At 46.4% G+C, this 17,543-nt stretch overlaps 1 protein-coding gene across 3 annotated transcripts in view; it reads left to right on the top strand.

Annotated features, from left to right (window-relative positions):
- Positions 1-17,543, top strand: part of MIER1 (MIER1 transcriptional regulator) — a 66,351-nt gene that overhangs the window by 44,554 nt on the left and 4,254 nt on the right. For all 3 annotated transcript variants that reach the window (XM_020993017.2, XM_020993021.2, XM_020993020.2), the window contains 4 exons: positions 6,800-6,881; positions 7,540-7,634; positions 10,028-10,155; positions 15,567-15,703. In XM_020993017.2, the coding sequence (XP_020848676.1) occupies positions 6,800-6,881; positions 7,540-7,634; positions 10,028-10,155; positions 15,567-15,703 (442 nt within the window). The remainder of the gene's footprint in view (positions 1-6,799; positions 6,882-7,539; positions 7,635-10,027; positions 10,156-15,566; positions 15,704-17,543) is intronic.

A 17,543-nucleotide genomic window follows, 5' to 3' on the forward strand; every position in this document is an offset into this window, starting at 1 on the left:
TGATAGAGCTGCTAGGGTGTACTGAGTTATGGGGATGACACCGTCAGACCTGAGCGTTAGGAAAATCACTTTCGTGGCTGAATGGAGGGGGACCCCCAGCAGCTGCAAGTGCAGTAATGCAGGCGTGGGGTGAGGAGGGCCTGCACCAGAGGAGAGCAGTTGCAGAGCTGAAATCAAGGGGGTCTTGGCACTTCATTGGATGTGGGGGCTGCAGGAGAGTGAGGAATCTGGAATGGCTTCTAGGTTGTGAGTCTGAGGATCGAGGAGAATGATGGTGCCCTCTGTGAGAACAGGAGAGATGAGCAGGGAGTGAACTGTTACAGGGAAAGCTACTGAGTTCCATTCTGGGCATAGCGAGTTTAGAATGTCTACCAGACATCCGGTTTGAGGTGTTCGGAAGGAAGTTAGAGATGGGAGCTCTGCAGGGAATTTGGGGCAGGACAGGTAGATTTGAGAATCATTAGCAGAAAGAAGGTAATTAAATCCATGGAGCTGGGATCTAGCCAAGGAGACCAAAGGGGAATGGTGAGATAGGAGAACCAGGAGAGAGATGTGTCCCAAAAACCTGGAGCCAAGAGGCGAGGACAGTAACGGTACCCAGGAGAGCGAGCATTGAGGGAAGGCCGTTGGATTTGGCACCTGAGAAATCACAGGTAACTTTGGAGACAGTTTTGGCAAAATGACGAGTTTGGCGCCAGATTGTGAGGGGAGAGGAGAGACGGTGGAGGCCTCTTCAGGGAGAGACACAGAAGAAGTGTAGGTCAGTAGTTAGCAGTTAGTAATGGAAGAATCAAGGGAGGGGTTTTTAATTTCCCTAGGCTGACCTAGGTTGGAAAATGACTCACTGTTAATATTTTTTTCTTTAATTTCCTGATTAGGATTTAGTCTAGCAAATTTTCTAGTTCTGTTGGGATTTTTTTGGGGGGGAGGGGTGATGATGAGCTCATTGTCCTTTTTTGTGCTTCTGTTTTCTTTTGATGTCCTTGTAAATATTTTTGATAAATTCCTTCTGTATCCATATCAGAAAGTTCCCCCTTTGCCTAGAATGTAATTGTTTCTCCTGACAAAATGCTGTTGTTCAATGGAATTGTCTCTCTGACTCACAGTTCTATTCTGGAGAGCTGCCCACCCTTCCACGCCTGCCTGTCCTCTGTGGAATTTTAATCCATTGGATCATACCCTGTCCTTTCTTTGGACTCTTTGAAAACCTTTCTCCAAAAACCTCATGCTTCATATGGGCCCAGCTTTCCTTTGTCCTAAACACAGAGGCTGAACTGACGTCATCCTTTCTCCCCAGAGTTCCGGTCATTTCTGCCCTGTTACCTAGTTCCTTCTTCTGGTGATGATCAGGAGCCCATTGGCTCCTCTGACTTTTGAAGGATGAAATATGTCATTAAGATAGGCAAACCTTGTGACCCTGGGCAAGTCACTTAACCCCAATTGCCTTTAAAAAAAAAAAAAGATAGGTAAACCTGCTCGATTTTTGTCTGAAACACTTGTAGGAGCCATCCAGAATAACCCGAGTTTTCATTGCATGTGTCTGTCGTGCCAGTTTTGGGGTGCAGCTGCTCCTGTTTCTGGGATTACATGGCCTCCCAACAGGCTCTGTATCCTTTCCTTCTCTAGCTCCTGGATTCCCTCAGATAAGCCTGCCCAGTTATTTCTGCCCTGCCTTTACTTCCCACTTTTTAACCATTCCTGTTCTTTAAAAAGAACTGGATTCTAGTCTCAAGACCTGTGCCGCCATGTTTCTCATGCCCCTGAGGCCTTCTTTGCCTCTTGATGTCATGTCCTTAGGTGCCCTTTGTTGCTGTCCGGTGCCTTTCCATCTTTGTGTCACGCTCTGGGACCAGAGGTTTTGTTTGCTGACTTCATTCCTAGATTTTATCTCCTGTGCTCGCGCTGTTCAGTCGTCTGAGTCCCATCTGACTCTGTGAGCCCATGTCACCTCCTCTGACCTTCTGTGAACTTTGAAGTGTAGATAATGTCCTTGGAAGCAGGCTGAGCCATAGCACCACCAGGCTGGCTTCAGGAACAAAGACGATTACAGAAGGGTCCCGTGAGCCCCGTGGGTCTTATGCAGATGACTTTGGCTGCTTCCCTGATGGCGATACAGCAGTTTCAGTAACATTTATACACTTGTAACTTAGCTTTTGGTGTTCTCTATGTAGGCACCCTGTCCAGTTTCTAACCAGTGGACACTTTCCCTGCTGGGGGACCTTCTTTGTATTGATTTTGACATTCTTACACTAAAGGAAACCCCACAGAAGACAGAAGGAAATTGCAGCCAAATGGAGGGCTGACTCGCAGGTCCTCTTTGGAGAAGCAAAGAGAGAAGGAGCAGACTCGGCCACATCGTGCATCCACGGGGCATTAATCATCTTATGATTCAGGACTCATGATAAAGCTCAGCAGAAAGACTACCACTGAAATAATTGCAGTGTATGCGCCAACATCAGTTGCTGAAAATGGAAGTGGAAATCGGCATATACTTGGATGTTTGATGATTGGTGTGAAGGTGGGAGTCGACAAGTTCAGTGAAAAACATGTTGGAAAATAGGTTTCAGAAGTCAGCGACAAGGGACCCCAGAGACTGAACAACAGCAGAGATGCCTCACACCTGTACATCGTGAATGCTTTCATAGCAAGACACAAAAGATACTATAGACAGTGAGCCTTAGATGCTTCCTGAGCGAGTCACTTTGCCTTTGTCTGCCTTGATTTCTCGATCTGTAAAACAGACAAAAATAGGCCATATTGGAGGAAGTGTGCAGCATCTACCCCATCTGAGCCCTTTCTCTCTGCTCACCTGTTGCCTCCTCACTAGTTTCCCTGTCTTCTGTCTCTCCCTACTCCAGGCCATCTTACACACAGCTGCCAAAACGATTGACTTGAAACACAAATTGGCCTGTGTGATTTAGTAGCTTTCTGTGGCTTCTAGCTATATAAAATGAAGTCTCTTCTGTTTGGCTTTTAAAGGCCTGTACAACCTGGCTCCAGCCTGCCTTTCCAGCCTCCAGAGAGATTATTCCGCCTTAGCTACTTTGCCCTCCAGTCACAGTGGCCTTCCCTCTGGTGCTCTGTCATGACCATCCATCTCCTGCCTCTGGGCCTTTGTCCTGGCTGTCCTCCGGGCCTAGAATGGGCCTCCTCTTTGTCTCTGCCTCGTAGAGTTCCTTTCTTTCTTTAAGACGCGACTGACATGCCATCTTCTGCATGGAACCTCCACTGATCCGCCAGCACATTCCTTCCAAAGCTGTGTTGTATCTGACTCCTTTGTGTAGATTTGCATTTATTCACTTTACAGTTATGCTGGATACATTGTACGTACTGGGGATCTGAGCTCTGATGAGATCGTTTCATTCTTCGTCCTTGTTTCCCCAACTTGCGTAGTCCAGGTTTGTAGTGAATACTTGTTGGCTGATTGACTGACTGATTGTGAATCAATATGGTGAGTCTGGAAAGAGAGCAGTTTGTAGTTATATAAGTAACATGACCGGAATGTCCGTGTCCTTTGGCCCAGAGATCCCGGTGCTAGACATAGAATCCAGTGAGGTCATTGACCAGAACACAGGACTTTGTAGACACCAGGATGTTTATGGCAGCCAAGAACTGGGAAGAGAGTTGATGTCAATCGCTTGGGGAACGGGGAACCAATTGTGATAACATGAGTGTAAAGAAATAAATCGTCTTGTAAGAATGTGAAGATGGCGAATACAGGGAAGCCTTGGGAGACTTACGTGAACTGATAGAAAGCAAGCAGAGCCACGGAGAGTAATAGGCTCGAGAACCGCAGTGATGTCAGTGGGAAGAGCACTGTCATTATCAACATTGGAACCTGGGTCGTGGCCCCAGAGGAGAGAAGATAGCTTCCCACATTCCTTGGCAGAGGTTGGGTCCGTGAGTGCAGATCACTGTAAGAACATTTTTTAGCGTGTTGAATGGGTTTGTGGATTGTTTTATTCTCTTTCTCCTCCTCTTTATGTTCTTCTGGAGAAGGGAGGAGAATGAGAACTAACGAAAGCAAGATCATGTAAAAACAGAAGACAAAAACATGCTTTAAAAAAACTAAAGGAATGAAGGGGAAGAAGAAAAATGCCATTAAAACAGCTCTTCAGGTGACCAGGTGTCCCAAGCCAGGAAAGGAGGAAAGGACATAAGCAGGCCCATGTGTAGTTTTGTAACAGTTTCACATGGCAGCTTAATGGGCATAAGGAGGAAACCAGAGGAGCGAAAAACCACCCGAGGTGACAGATTCCTAACTCACCGGCCACGTGGAAAGACATGGCGGCCAAAGACAGCCCTGATACCCCCCCCCCACCAGAGGGCTCCCAGCAAAGAGAAGTGTCAGAACAGTGAAGAGCGGAATTCAGTGATCCAGAAAAGCAGAGGCTGTTCAAGAGCACTGAAAGATGTAAGTGGACGGCAGATATGGAGAAGACAGTGGCACAAAGGACTGTGTTGGGAAGCTGCTGCATTTCGAGTCCAGGGCCCTGGGTTCTAATTGAGCTCTGTGACCAATGCCTTGTATTACCTCGAACCACTTCCTTGTCCTCTTTGGGCCTCAGTTTTCAGCTGTTGAGTCATTCTTCTGTCGTGTCCAACACTTTGTGACTCCATTTGGAGTTTTCTTGGCAAAGATACCAGAGTGGTGGTTTGCTGTTCTCTTCTTCAGCTCATTTTACAAATGAGGAAACTGAGGCCAACAGGGTTCAGTGATTTGCCCGTGGCCACACAGCTAATAAGTGTCTGAGGCCAGATTTGAGCTCAGGGAGATGAGTGTTCCTGACTCCAGGTTCCACACACTAACCACTGTGCCACCTTGCTGCCCCGGGCTTCAGTTACTTATGTATAAAATGGAGAGATTCCCCTAAATGACCAGACCTCTCGGTTCCTTTCTGGCTCCAAATCCACATTCCCGTGATCTACGCAGATTTTCATGCCCTCCCTTTATGTTGGCGTGGACAGTGGAGCCCCACTGCATTTGGACTTTGACATCACCACCTCTGGTGTTCTTAGAAAAATTGGAAACAAGCATGGAGAAAGCTCCTAATAAGCTAGACCACTTGTGTCTGGGCAGTGGCCCATGGTGGAGGCTACACAGCTTTGAGGGAGTTGTGGGTTTGAAAATTGAGGTATCTGAAAGAACCTAGTAATGATGAACAGTAGTTCCATAAGGTGTCATTTGTGATTCCAAAGGCCTACAAAAAGTCTTGGACCCTTTTACTCAGAGTAATATGCTTTTCTAAGGGCTTCCTCTCTGGTTGTTGTGCTAAGTTCTAGGACTGCAAATAAAAGCAGAAAGGAGGTTGGCAGGTGCCCTGCCTGGGGAAAGCTGAAGGGGAGGCCTGCCAGTCAGAGGGAGAGGCTGCTCAGGGGAAAGTATTCCCAGTGTGAAAAGTCTAGGAATGGAAGGAAAGTTCCAGGATGAAGAATTTTCTGTGGCATGGTTTAAAAAAAAAAAAGTCAAGAGTGTATCCAGACAAGGAAAAAGACAGAAAATGAAACACCTGCTGGCCTGTGTAATTTTCTGTCTGTGAGAATTTTTGAGACTTAACATTGAATGCATGTTTTATAAAGGAATTACAAAAGAGGAGCCAGACTTTGACGAGCTACATCCCACAGTCCACTGTGTCTTCACCGTTATGCGATTTACTGCAAGATGTAAAGAGTACAAGGACCTGCAATTGGGCTTAAGTGACTTGCTCGGAGTCACACAGCTAGGAAATATTATGTGTCCAAGGCTGGATTTGAACTCAGGTGCTCCTAACTCCAGGGCCGGTGCTCTATCCACTGTACCACCCAGCTGCCCCTAAAAGGACTTTCTTTTTTACAAAGTCCTTTTATCTTCTGGGAGGGAGGCTAGCCTGCACTTTGACCAAAGGCATGTGTGATACACAGATTTTGCTCATTGTTATGGCAGATTTTTCCTTGCTTTCATACTTTGTTGAAGGAGATCCCAAGTCCTTTCTCACTATTGCTGGTAATTCCTCCAGAGGAATCCTATGGCAGTCTGAACAGGAACTCAGCACCAGAGCTCTCCCACGTAGCCCTCAACAACCAAACCCAACTTTGTTTCCCTTCTCTTCGGCCTTACCAACCATCCTCTCCTCCCGGCTTCTTCCTCATTAAGTTTTGTTTTGTTTTTTTAAAGACAGTCTTCAAGGGCAGCTAGGTGGCACACTGGATAGCACCAGTCCTGAAGTCAGGAAGACCTGAGTTCAAATCTGGCCTCAGACCAAACATTTAACACTTACTAGCTGTGTGACCCTGGGCAGGTCACTTAACCCCAATTGCCCTAAGGAAACAAAAAAGACAGCCTTGAAGTAGAAAAGTAGATTTTTTTAAGCTTTGTCAGTTGTCCAGGTGAGGGCCTCCTGGATCACAGTCTTTGATGGTCCAGTAGAAAGCAGCACGTACAGAGAGCCTGAGCACGCCTCTCTTCACAAAGATCAGAGGAGGAGCTGAGATTATTTGACAAGCGAAGGCTGGCTGCTCCATTTTCTGGAGTGACTACTAGTATTGCAGCCAGACCCATCGTCTCCCTTGGCTCTTGTCACTTGGCGTGCCATCTTTGTCCACAAAAGGACATCGGCTGTGCCCAGGGGCCACAGCTGTTTGCCTTGCTTTCTTCAAGCACTCTGTGGAAGCCCCCACTGTACGGAGGGATCTGAATCCTCCAGAAATGATGAAATATTTGGGCCCAGGGTGTCTTTTTGCAGTCATTCAGCAATTCTAGCTTGAACTGTTATTGCTTCCAAGGCAGGCGTTACATTTAAGCCTTTTTTTATCTTTCCAGGCCCTCTATGAATTGGTGAAATGCAATTTTGATACAGAAGAAGCCCTCAGAAGATTAAGGTTTAATGTGAAAGCAGCTAGAGGTAAGTATGCATTGAAATGGCTGCTTGAACTCATTCTCAACGTACCCCTCAGATGAAGAAACAAAAGTTTCCTCTTAGACTGAGTGCAGTCTAGCCTGGATCATTCGGGCATCCAGATGCCACTCAGCAAATGCTTTCTGAGTGCTCGTCAAGGGCGTTGGACAGCGTTGTCCCAGTATTGTGTGAAAGATGCTAAGGAAAGTGTAAATTCATTGCCTCTGTAAAACATTTAAAGAACACCAGAAACTATCTCATTGTTTGCCAGAGCAGACAGTGAGCTTTGTTCAGAGACTTTCAGCGTTATTTTGACCATCACAAGTTATAATCCACAAAAGATGTCCAGGGGTGATGTGAGACTTGCGTCCTTTATAGCTTGAAGAATGCCGTGGATGTGTACAGATGGACAGAAGGAAGAGAACCTTCTGATTAATAAAACAGCTGCATCACAGGCAGGAAACGGGATGGATGATTTTCTAAAACTTGGCCAGCCCAGGGACTTGAATAACTTTTTACCCTTAGTCTACAAGTTTTCAGTAATAGCCTGTTCATTTTTGTTTGAGAAATCTCCCCCCTTCTTTCCCAAAAGTGGTTTCATTGGACTGTTTTTAATATGTTTTACATTTGAGAAACATATTAAAATGCACCTTTCTAATTACAGAAGAACTGTCTGTCTGGACAGAGGAAGAGTGCAGGAATTTTGAACAAGGCCTGAAAGCATATGGGAAGGATTTTCATTTAATTCAAGCTAACAAGGTGAGTGAGGATAGGATGTTCTTTCCACATAAATTGAATTCATATTAATGCTGACGTGATTTCTTCTGTGTCATAATTTCCTGTTTATTGTCCTCCTTTCTTTAATGTAGTTCTAATAAATATGCAGATTCTTTGGTCGTTAGGGAATTAGGGGGTGAGTATGTTTACCCTGGCTGGCATCGCTCGCCTGTGCTTAGCGTTCACGCTCAAAGAGCAGTAAAATAGCCTTTTTTATAGGAATGTTGATCAGGTTTCTGAAAATGTTTTTTTGTCTTTTTTCTTCCTTTTGTTAATTGTCTGTACTGCTGCTTCTCAAAGTTGTGGCAGGGTTATTTGGGGGCTGTATTGGGAATAAATGATTTGAAAGACCGTGAGGGGGGCAGCTAGGTGGCACAGTGGATAGAGCACTGGCCCTGAAGTCAGGAGGACCTGAGTTCAAATCCGGCCTCAGACCAAACACTTGACACTTACTAGCTGTGTGACCCTGGGCAAGTCACTTAACCCCAGTTGCCTAAAAGCAAAAAAAAAAAAAAAAAAGACCATGAGGCATTTTAGAGCTGAGACACCATAGAAGTATTCAATAGCGTTGTTAACACACAGACTTAGATGAGAAATGAACTGAAAACAAGTTAAATATTAAGACGGATGCTGTTATACTTGGGTGATTGCATCATTTGTTTGCAGGGTTAGCTAATGAGCCTATAAATCATCATCATGTTACAGTTTGACAACTTTATTTCATATGCATTTATGATTTTACATCAGTGGCATCAGTCATTAAGCATGTGTTCCCCAAAGAGCCTTAATGAGCCGGTGCCCATTTAGTCTGGTAAATGTCTGACAGTAACTGCAAATTTTTCAAAATGGAAGAAACTCCTGAGTTGCTGTCTCCTGGAAAATGTGAATAATGATAGCTAATATTTCTATAGCTCTCACTATATACCAGGCATTAGGCTAAGGGCTTTATTAGCTCTTTTGATCCTCACAACAACCCTGGAGGATAAGGGCTATTATCCCCATTATATAGAGGAGAAACTCAGGCAAACAGAGGTTCAGTGACTTGCCCAGGGTCACCAGCTAGTCAGTGTCTGAGACTGGATCTGAACTCAGGCCTTCCTGTGCACTGTGGTACCCCCCTAGCTGCCCCTGATAAGCGTAGTATTAATAGAACTAAAAATTAGCCAGAAAACTAAAGAAGTCCCTAGAATTAGGAATACTGTGTCATCTAGTGACCGTAAATTGCATGAGTGGGTTTTACAAGTTCAAGTCGTTGCGCCCGGGCCTGGTGGCTTCTGCTCATGATCCTTACAGTGAGGGTGCCTGGGGCTGGGAGCTGGTGAGCATGGGATCTCTGAGCTTCTTCACTGTGCTTGTGAAGCAGTCCAGTGGCCGCGCCAAGTCAGAAACCAATCCAGCTTGCTTGGAGGGCGTGGGGAGACACTGCTCTGCCTGCCTGGGTGACGGAGACTTGGGCTCCCTCCTCCCCCCAGCAAGCAACAGCAAGGACCCCCATGGTAGCAAGTGAGGCTTGAGCCCAGGGTCCACAGTGATGACTGTGCTGGGGGAAGGACAGGGGCCAGGAGGAGAGAGCTGAAGGAACTGAGGCCCAGCTAGCAGAAGGAACTGATCCAGACGGGAAAAGAGCCCGTGATATGTTAGGGAGCGTTAGGGGCTGGCGGGGCCTCAGCTGCACACTGAAACAAATGACGGCCCTTCTGGGGAGCGGGCTGCTTCAGGTGCTTAGAGTCTTCTGGTTACTGCCTAGAAATCACCTCACCTCTCTAGATCTGAGGGAAAGAAAAAGAATGATGGTCTCACGCCCACATCACATCAGTCCTAGGGGATGCTGTCGAGGGTAGGGATTCAGGGCACAGACATGCATCCGCACTCGGCCCAGGAGCTGAGCGTTGCCGCTGATGACAGTGAGTCTCTGATGGCTGTGGGATATTCTCAGCCCTTTTCCTTCTGGAGGGTAGATTAGCTGAATTTGGAGCAGATTGTTGTGGGTTAGTAAAGATCTTTTTGAATGAGACAGTAAAGTTGGAATCCCTTGATACTCTAGGGGTAAACGTGTCTGTGTACTGCTTTATTTAGCATACTAAATGTAAACCTCGATGTTCCTCAAGAGATGTCCGGTGTGATGTTCCTTTCATGGTAGATGGGAATTTGAAGATACTGTATTACAATGTAGAATGTTCAGTGTTTTCAAGGTATTCTTAGTAAAAGTAGCTTCAGAAATATTAACAGCTACTGCATTGTCTTAGGAATTAAATGGTCATTAAAGGCTCTTCTAAGGGCCAGACAAATTTACCTTGAGATATTCTGTTCACAGAAGTAAAATAGGACTCTTGAGGAAAAGAATGCGTTTTAAATCCAATGTTTGTGTTTCCCAGGTCCGAACGAGGTCTGTTGGGGAGTGCGTCGCATTTTATTACATGTGGAAAAAATCTGAACGTTACGATTTCTTTGCTCAGCAAACACGGTTTGGAAAAAAGAAATACAATCTTCATCCTGGCGTGACGTGAGTGTCCTGTTATTCATTCGCCTCTTCCCTTCTGCTCCTTCTGCTGTCTGGGTCTTGACAGAAATACAGCGGACTCAGATAAATGATCACTGAATGGTCATTTTGATAGATCATGTTTATTTTATAACACATTTGGCAGACTTGCATGTGTGCTTCTACATTGATCGTTATCTAGCATTAATGTTAATAATCGTCTCTTACTAGTGACTTAAGATTTCTAATGAACGAAACAAGTAAGAGAAGACTGAATTTAGTTTTTACCCTGACTGGATATGCAAGTAAACTTTAAATACATGGAAAAAAGTAAACTGAACAAAGTGACAACTGTGATAGTTTTATCAGCTCACCCTTGAGAGGGAGCAGGATTGTAAAGATCATTTTCAATCACAAGACATGAGGGAAAGTTGGCAGAAGTGAGCTCACGGGCCGCCCTGGTGAGGAAATCGGGCTAGGCCCCTGCACAGCATGGTGGCGGTGCACCACACACTGTTGAGTGGATGACCATCGGGACATTTTTGAGAGAGGATAAGTAAAAGCGAAACTGGGAGAATGGTAAGGGGATCAGGCAGGTCAGCTGGACAACAGCAGCCATGGCACCAGGGAGGACTGGGTAGAGGGGGTGACGGTCTCATCTCAGTAATGTGAACAACTCACATGTTAGGCTCTCCCAGCATCCCTCGCTACTCTGTGAGTCATTTACAAACCACTTTGTAATCTGTAACTGGTATATTTAGTAGAATTCACTTTGGGCACTGATATTACCCCTGTGGAAGGAAGATCAGACTGACAGGTAAGTGACCTACCCAGGTAACAGAGCCGGGAAGGGGCAGGGCAGGGACCAGAGGCCCATTGTCGCCAGGCTGTGTGAGTGCCTCACCAGGGGGAGGACGGCAAGTGGATGAGGAGCTCCTGGGCTCTGAGCAGAGGCGGATTGTAAGTGATGCTCTCAAGAGCCAGAGCTCTTCTCGTGGCCAGCAGATGCCTGAGTGATTGAGGGAGGAGGCCGAGGCACTCTTTCTGTCTTGCACAAGCTTCAGAACAAAGAAGCAGGTGTCCCAGCGCAGAGGTGTCGAGACCCCTGGGCCTGAAGATTAAAACATAATTCCAAAATGTCCAACAAAATAAAAATACAGTAGAATTTAGGTCATATTATTTGGCGGTTTTCTAAGTCAGTATGTGGCCACAGGGATCATTTCTGTTAGGAGTGTGACAGTACTCGATAACTTCTGAATAGGTGCTCTCCCTTCCCTTAGATTTCCTGAACCTTTTTGCTCACAGAAATAATACTGGAAAATTAGATAAGTTTTCTAACTCCTATGGTACTGAGAGATTTTGCCCTTAGATTTATTCGTTTTGTTTTTCAAATTTCGTCTTGCACTGAAACATCAACTTGTGCCCAGTATGTAAGAAAATTTGGCTTTTGGTGGTAACCTAGTTAACTGTCCTAATGCAGTGGGGTTCTTCTTCTTATTATTATTATTATTACTTTATTTTGATTTATCAACAATCACTTCCATAAGCTTTTGAGTTTTAAATTTTTCTCTACCTCTCTCCCCAAGAAGGCACGCAGTCTAATATAGGCTCTACATATACATTCCTATTAAACATATTTTCACATTAGTGGTGATGTAAGTAAGAATTAGAACCAATAGGAGGAACCACCAGAAAGGAAACAAAACACAACAGGAGAAAAAAAAGAGCAAATAGCCTGCTTCGATCTGCATTCAGACTCCATAGATCCTTCTCTGGATGGGGACAGCACTTTCCATCACGAGCCTTTGGAGATGTCTTAGATCCCTGCATTGCTGAGAAGGGCTAAGTCTTTCAGTGTTAGTCATCGCACAGCGTGGCTGTTACTGTGTACAACACTCTCCTGGTTCTGCTCACTTCCCTCAGCATCAGACCATACAAGTCTTGTCAGGTTTCTCTGAAGCCTGCCTGCTCATCATTTCTTACAGCACAATAGCATTCCATTACATTCATATGCCACTACTTGTTCAGCTATTCCCCAGGTGATGAGCATCTTCCAAGTTCCATTTCTTTGCCCCCATAAGAAGAGGTGCTATAAATATTTTGGTACACGTGTGTCCTTTTCACATTTGTATGATCTTTTTGGGATGTAGCCCTAGAAGTGGTATTGCTGGGTCAAAGGGTATGCACAGTTTTATAGCCCTTTGGGCACAGTTCCAAATTGCTCTCCAAAATGGTTGGATCATTTCATAATTCCACCAACAATGCATTAGTGTTCCAATTTTCCCACATCTCTAAGATTTATCATTTTCTTGTTTTGTCATGTTGGCCAATCTGATAAGTGTGATGTACCTCAGAGTTGTTTTGGTTTGCATTTCTCTAATCAGCAGTGATTTAGAGCATTTTTTCATATAACTATAGATGGCTTTAATTTTTTCATCTGAGAACTGCCTACTCATATCCTTTGACCATTTATCAATTGGGGAATGACTTTTATTCTTATACATTTGACTAAATTCTCTATATATTTTAGAAATGAGGCTCTTATCAAAGACACTGGTTGTAAAAATTCTTTCCCAATTTTCTACTTTCCTTCTAATCTTGGTTGCATTGGCTTTATTTATGCAAAAACTTTTCAACTTAATGTAATCAAAGTTATCTATTTTGCATTTCATAATGTTCTCTGTCTCCTGTTTGGTCATGAATTCTTCTGTTCTCCATAAATCTGATAGGTAAACTATAATGTTTTGTTTTTAAAACATTGAATTCAGTTGCCCCCAGTGCTCCTGGAAGTCTTGTGTAATTTGGCTGCCCTCTAATCATTCATTGTCTTTGGGATTGAGCCCTGTGATACTGGCACTTTGTCACTATAAATACTTACGATATGGGATATTTTGTCCCAGATGATTATGATTTCAAAATGCAAGAGAAGGCTCATTTTTCCTCTGCCAGCACACTCATTTTCCAGAAATTGCAGTGTATATTATCTGTTTGCTAATAGTGTAGAATTATAATGTGTGAATTCTAAGTTCATAGCCTCAGAAATACTTTATATCAATTTTTTATTTGATCAAAATGTCATCTGAGCCTCCTCAAAGCCCAGTGTGTTGTCTAACAAAAGCAAAGCAGCAGTCACTTCACCGGGAGTCATTTGAGTTGGATAAAGCACATCAGTGTTTTTCAGTCTTAGGCTCTTGTCTGATCCTGATTATAATCAAATTCTGACTGGTGCCTGCTGGTGAGCCTGCATAGAGGAGGCCCAGCAGACCTGCCCCATTGCTGCTTAAATGCTTTATGGGCTAAACCCCCACGTAGTTGCATCAATGGCCAAACTTGGGATTTTGTATAAAGCAGTATTACACGGTGGCTTGATTTCTGGAGACCCCCAGCGCTAGATTTGTGAAAGTCCGTCGTTCTTGGTCATGCCTTCACCCTCCTCCTGGGGTTTCTCCCTACGTCGGGGATCCCGTCCTTAGGGGTGCACCTTCTAGTGGAGATTGCCTCCCTCTCTGTCTTTTCCCCCGTGGCCTCACCGTCTACATGCTGGGATAGAGCCTCCCTGCGAGTCAATACTGTCCCTCCTGGCCGTAGCCGATTGACACCAGCCCAGTGTCCTGCTGGCCCGCCCTTTCCAAGCCTGCGTTTTCTTGCCGAGCCCACCCGGAGTTTCACCTGCATCTCAGGCCTTTTGTACTGCAGCAGCACATCAAGCCACTGTGCTTGGGCAAGATTCGAGAGTGAGGCTCTGGCCTCTCTTCTGGGTCACATTCAGACTGCTTTATCCTGAACAGGTGTGCGTATATGTTTTCCCTGCCTGCCTTTTATGCTACGTTGAAGCTGCCTGCACAAAGCCTTACAAAATCTTGTTTGAGCGAGCGAGCAGGTTCTGAAGAAGTACTGAGGGCCTGGTTTTCGGCTCCATTCTGTAGGCCTGTGTAAGGCCCAAAAGGCAGTAGCGAGACCCAGGGGAGCGCTGGGAGGCTGCGCTGTCGTTCACCATCCTTGATCCCCATTGGGCTGACCGACAGCTACCTAGAAGAGTCGATGCCCCGTGCAGCTAGCTCTTCAGATCATTTACCCGAAGGGTTCAGTAAACTCTTCCCCGTTGTGGTCCCTGACGGCTCTGCCTGCGTTCAGCTCTTCCAGAGAGATGTCTGATTGCTCCCTTCGTTCCCCAGCTGGTTCAGTGGAGAGGGCTCTGAGCCCAGCTGAGTGACCCTGGGCAAGTCTTCTAGCCCCTGTCTGCCTCAGGTTCCTCCAAGGAGGTGCTGGTTGCAAAGCCCTGTAGAAGTGCCAGCCATTGTTGTTACCGTCATCCTCCACCGGCCCTTCTTCCTTTGAAATCGCTCGGTGAGGTCCTTTCTTTTGTATGACTCCTGCCATCGATGCCTCACACCTGCACTGTTACACGGGCTCCTCTCTGGTGGGTGCGCATCTGCGCATGTCCGTCACTGAGCTTGGCGGGAAGTTTCCTCGCCACAGCTGGACAAGGTGGGCAATGCTGGGACAGTCGTCACTTTCTAAATGAGCAGATTGAGGCTCAGGGAGCTCAGGGAACCTGGCCAAGGTCACACGGGTTGTATCAATGTGGGATTTGAACTCGGCTCCTCTGATTCTAGAACCTGTACACTGCCCCGATGAAACTTTTGCCATTGCCCCGATCCAGCTCTCAGGGGCTAAGCGTAGCTAGTCTCATTCTCTTTTGCAGGAGGGACCTGCAGATACTCAGAGACATCTGTCATCATCCCCTCTTCCCCGTCTTCTCTTTTCAATCAAAACACCATGTGGCACCATAGTGAAGCTTGACTGTTGGAGTTGCTCTCCTAGACATGCTCCGGATTGTCATTGTGCTTCCTAAAGGGGGCGCCCCAGAGGTCCTCTGGCCAGGGCAGACTCCAGTGAAATGGTCGCCTTCTAGACCTGGGTGCTCACTCAGCTCAGATCCCCCAGCACCTCCTTAATCTCTCCTTGCTGCATTACTACTGTACTTAGGGCCAGTCATCCACCAGTTTGCATGTCATTATTCTCTGATTTTTAGAACTCGAGGGTCTAACATAGACTGACTGGTCTGATCTCATTTCACAAACGAGGGAAGGAAAGGCAGAAGAGATGTAATGACTCTCCTGGTGTTTCGTGCAGGCTTTGTAGGTCCAAGAGACACAAGCTCTCCGTTGAGAGAATTAGCGCTGTCACGAGGAAGCGGAGGAGAGGGCAGCACCTTGAGTGTTGCTGGTCAGTGGTGATCAGCAGGCTCCAGGTCAGTCTTATTCTCAAGGAAAGGGTTTTGGCCTTTGAATCTACAGCACCATAACTCAGCAGAGGTTTTCCACAGACGTGCCCAGATTGTTTCCATTAGCGATCCCTCTCGCTCTTTGGACACCTTTCCTTTCAATAAGGGCTGAGTGTTTTTAACATCGTTTTGTTTCCTTTTTTTAAAGGGATTACATGGACCGGCTCTTAGATGAAAGTGAAAGTGCTGCCTCCAGCCGGGCCCCATCTCCTCCCCCAACAGCCTCCAACAGCAGCACCAGCCAATCAGAGAAGGAAGATGGCGCAAGTAACAATAATCAGAATGGTAAGCAACCCAAGAAACCCTGCACTGGGCCCTCCTGAAGGAGGAGGCTACTGTCTTTGGGGCAGAGGGGGCAGTTTGGATACCTGGAAAAAGCCCCAGATGCCCGTGGGACATTGATGGCAGGCTTTCCCTGGGTCATCAGAGGTGACCTGTAGCACAAGACCAGGTCTTCTGAACTCTGCATCCGGGGGTAGCCGCAGCACCATAAAGATCAGGGCTCGGATTTCAAAGTGACTTTTCTTTCCAAATGATTTTCATTTCCTATAGGAACAGTTTCTAATCAGAAATACCTCAGATGAGTCTTAGTGTCCCGTAGATAGCAGCCACAGCTTCTGGAACACTGGCCTCTCTCTCTAGGGAACTTCTGAGACAAAGCTTTGCCTTGCCAAGACAGAGAGAACCTGAACATAGGCCAGTCGATGTCAAAGTGTCCTAAACCATAGGAACCATTCAGCCTGACTCCCTCACTTCACCCATGAGATAGACTCAGAGGATGCCAATGGCAGGCAGAGAGGCAACGCTCTGTCCTGCTTGACCTAGGCATCTGCGCCCAGGTAAGAGTCTGTAAATGATGATAATATCAGGTGGAGACCTGCTTCACAGGGTCCTTGTGAGGTGTGATAAAAGCTTAAGGTAGTTCAGTCGGAAGGATTTAGGAATCTCATAAACAGCTGCTGTCGATAAAGATGGCGCCTTGACCATGGTCACTCAGATAACGAATGGCACCGCCAGTGGCATAACAAGCTGTCCATCAGATGAGGGTCTTAGATTTCAGTGAGGGGTGAGCCAGGTGTCAGGATGGGAAAGGGTGACCGGAGTTCCCCATCTCTTCTGAGAAGATGGAGTGTTTCAAACGCGGACCCTCTGGAAATGTGGAGATCTGTCATCCCTCAGAGCTAGAAAGACTTTGGGGGATGTCCGGGCTGAAGAAGGAAAGGGAAGGGGGAGACTCTGTATTCGAGCACCAAGCTAGAGACGGTAGATGCTGGCAACGTTGTAGGAAGAAGAATAGCTGTAGAGAGGTCCAGAAATTCACAGGAGACAGTGTCCAGAAAGGGGCCAGCAGTAAAAACCTGTGGTGTCGAGGTTGTGCCTCTCCCCCCATCACTGAGGAGAAGACGGTTAGGGCCTGAGTCCCACAGCCAGAACTGGTCTCCAGAGGGATAGACTGTGCTCAGTGGAAGGCGCCGCCGCCCAGGGAGGGCGAACTTGTATCAGAATAGAATGGAGAGAAATGGCGCATTCCATGGGACATGCGGCATCCTCAGAAGCATGGAGGAGATGCATTGTAGGAAGCTCTGTCCTGCCCAGCTTCCTTTTGTGTGCTGCTCCTTGAGGGCTGAGCCTGGCTTTTCTTGTTTGTGCCCTGGGCACTCAGGGGAACCTGGCACACGGTAGGTGCTTAATAAAGATTTACTGAATTGAAATGAGTGAGAATGCTGTAAAAACAACTTACCGGGTTTTAGCAAAGCATTTGTCCCCTGGGGTGTCCTGGCTAGATAAATAGTTTGAATAAGAATTAGACATTTTAGTGAACTGTAAGGTCAGCATGATATGAAAGCCAAAAACCCCCTGATGTATTCTCGGGCCTAGGGTGTGAGGCAGGAGGTGCTTGCCCTGGTCAGACTCCTCTGTCCCCTTGGATTCAGTTCATGGTTCCATGTTCTTGAACAGTGTTGCTAGGCTCATTCCACATGAGGATCAGCTGGCCTGGAGAAGAGAAGATATTGGGGGTGGGCCAGAAGACTGCCTTGGGGAGGGGGAGTCTGGCTTGTTCCCATTGGCCCAGGGGGCAAAAGCAGTAACCAAGGCAGGGTGTGCAGAGAGGCACAGTGAGGCT

This window comes from Phascolarctos cinereus, unplaced genomic scaffold (assembly GCF_003287225.1).
Source record: "Phascolarctos cinereus isolate Bilbo 61053 unplaced genomic scaffold, phaCin_HiC Scaffold_5;HRSCAF=322, whole genome shotgun sequence".
NCBI lineage: Eukaryota > Metazoa > Chordata > Mammalia > Diprotodontia > Phascolarctidae > Phascolarctos > Phascolarctos cinereus.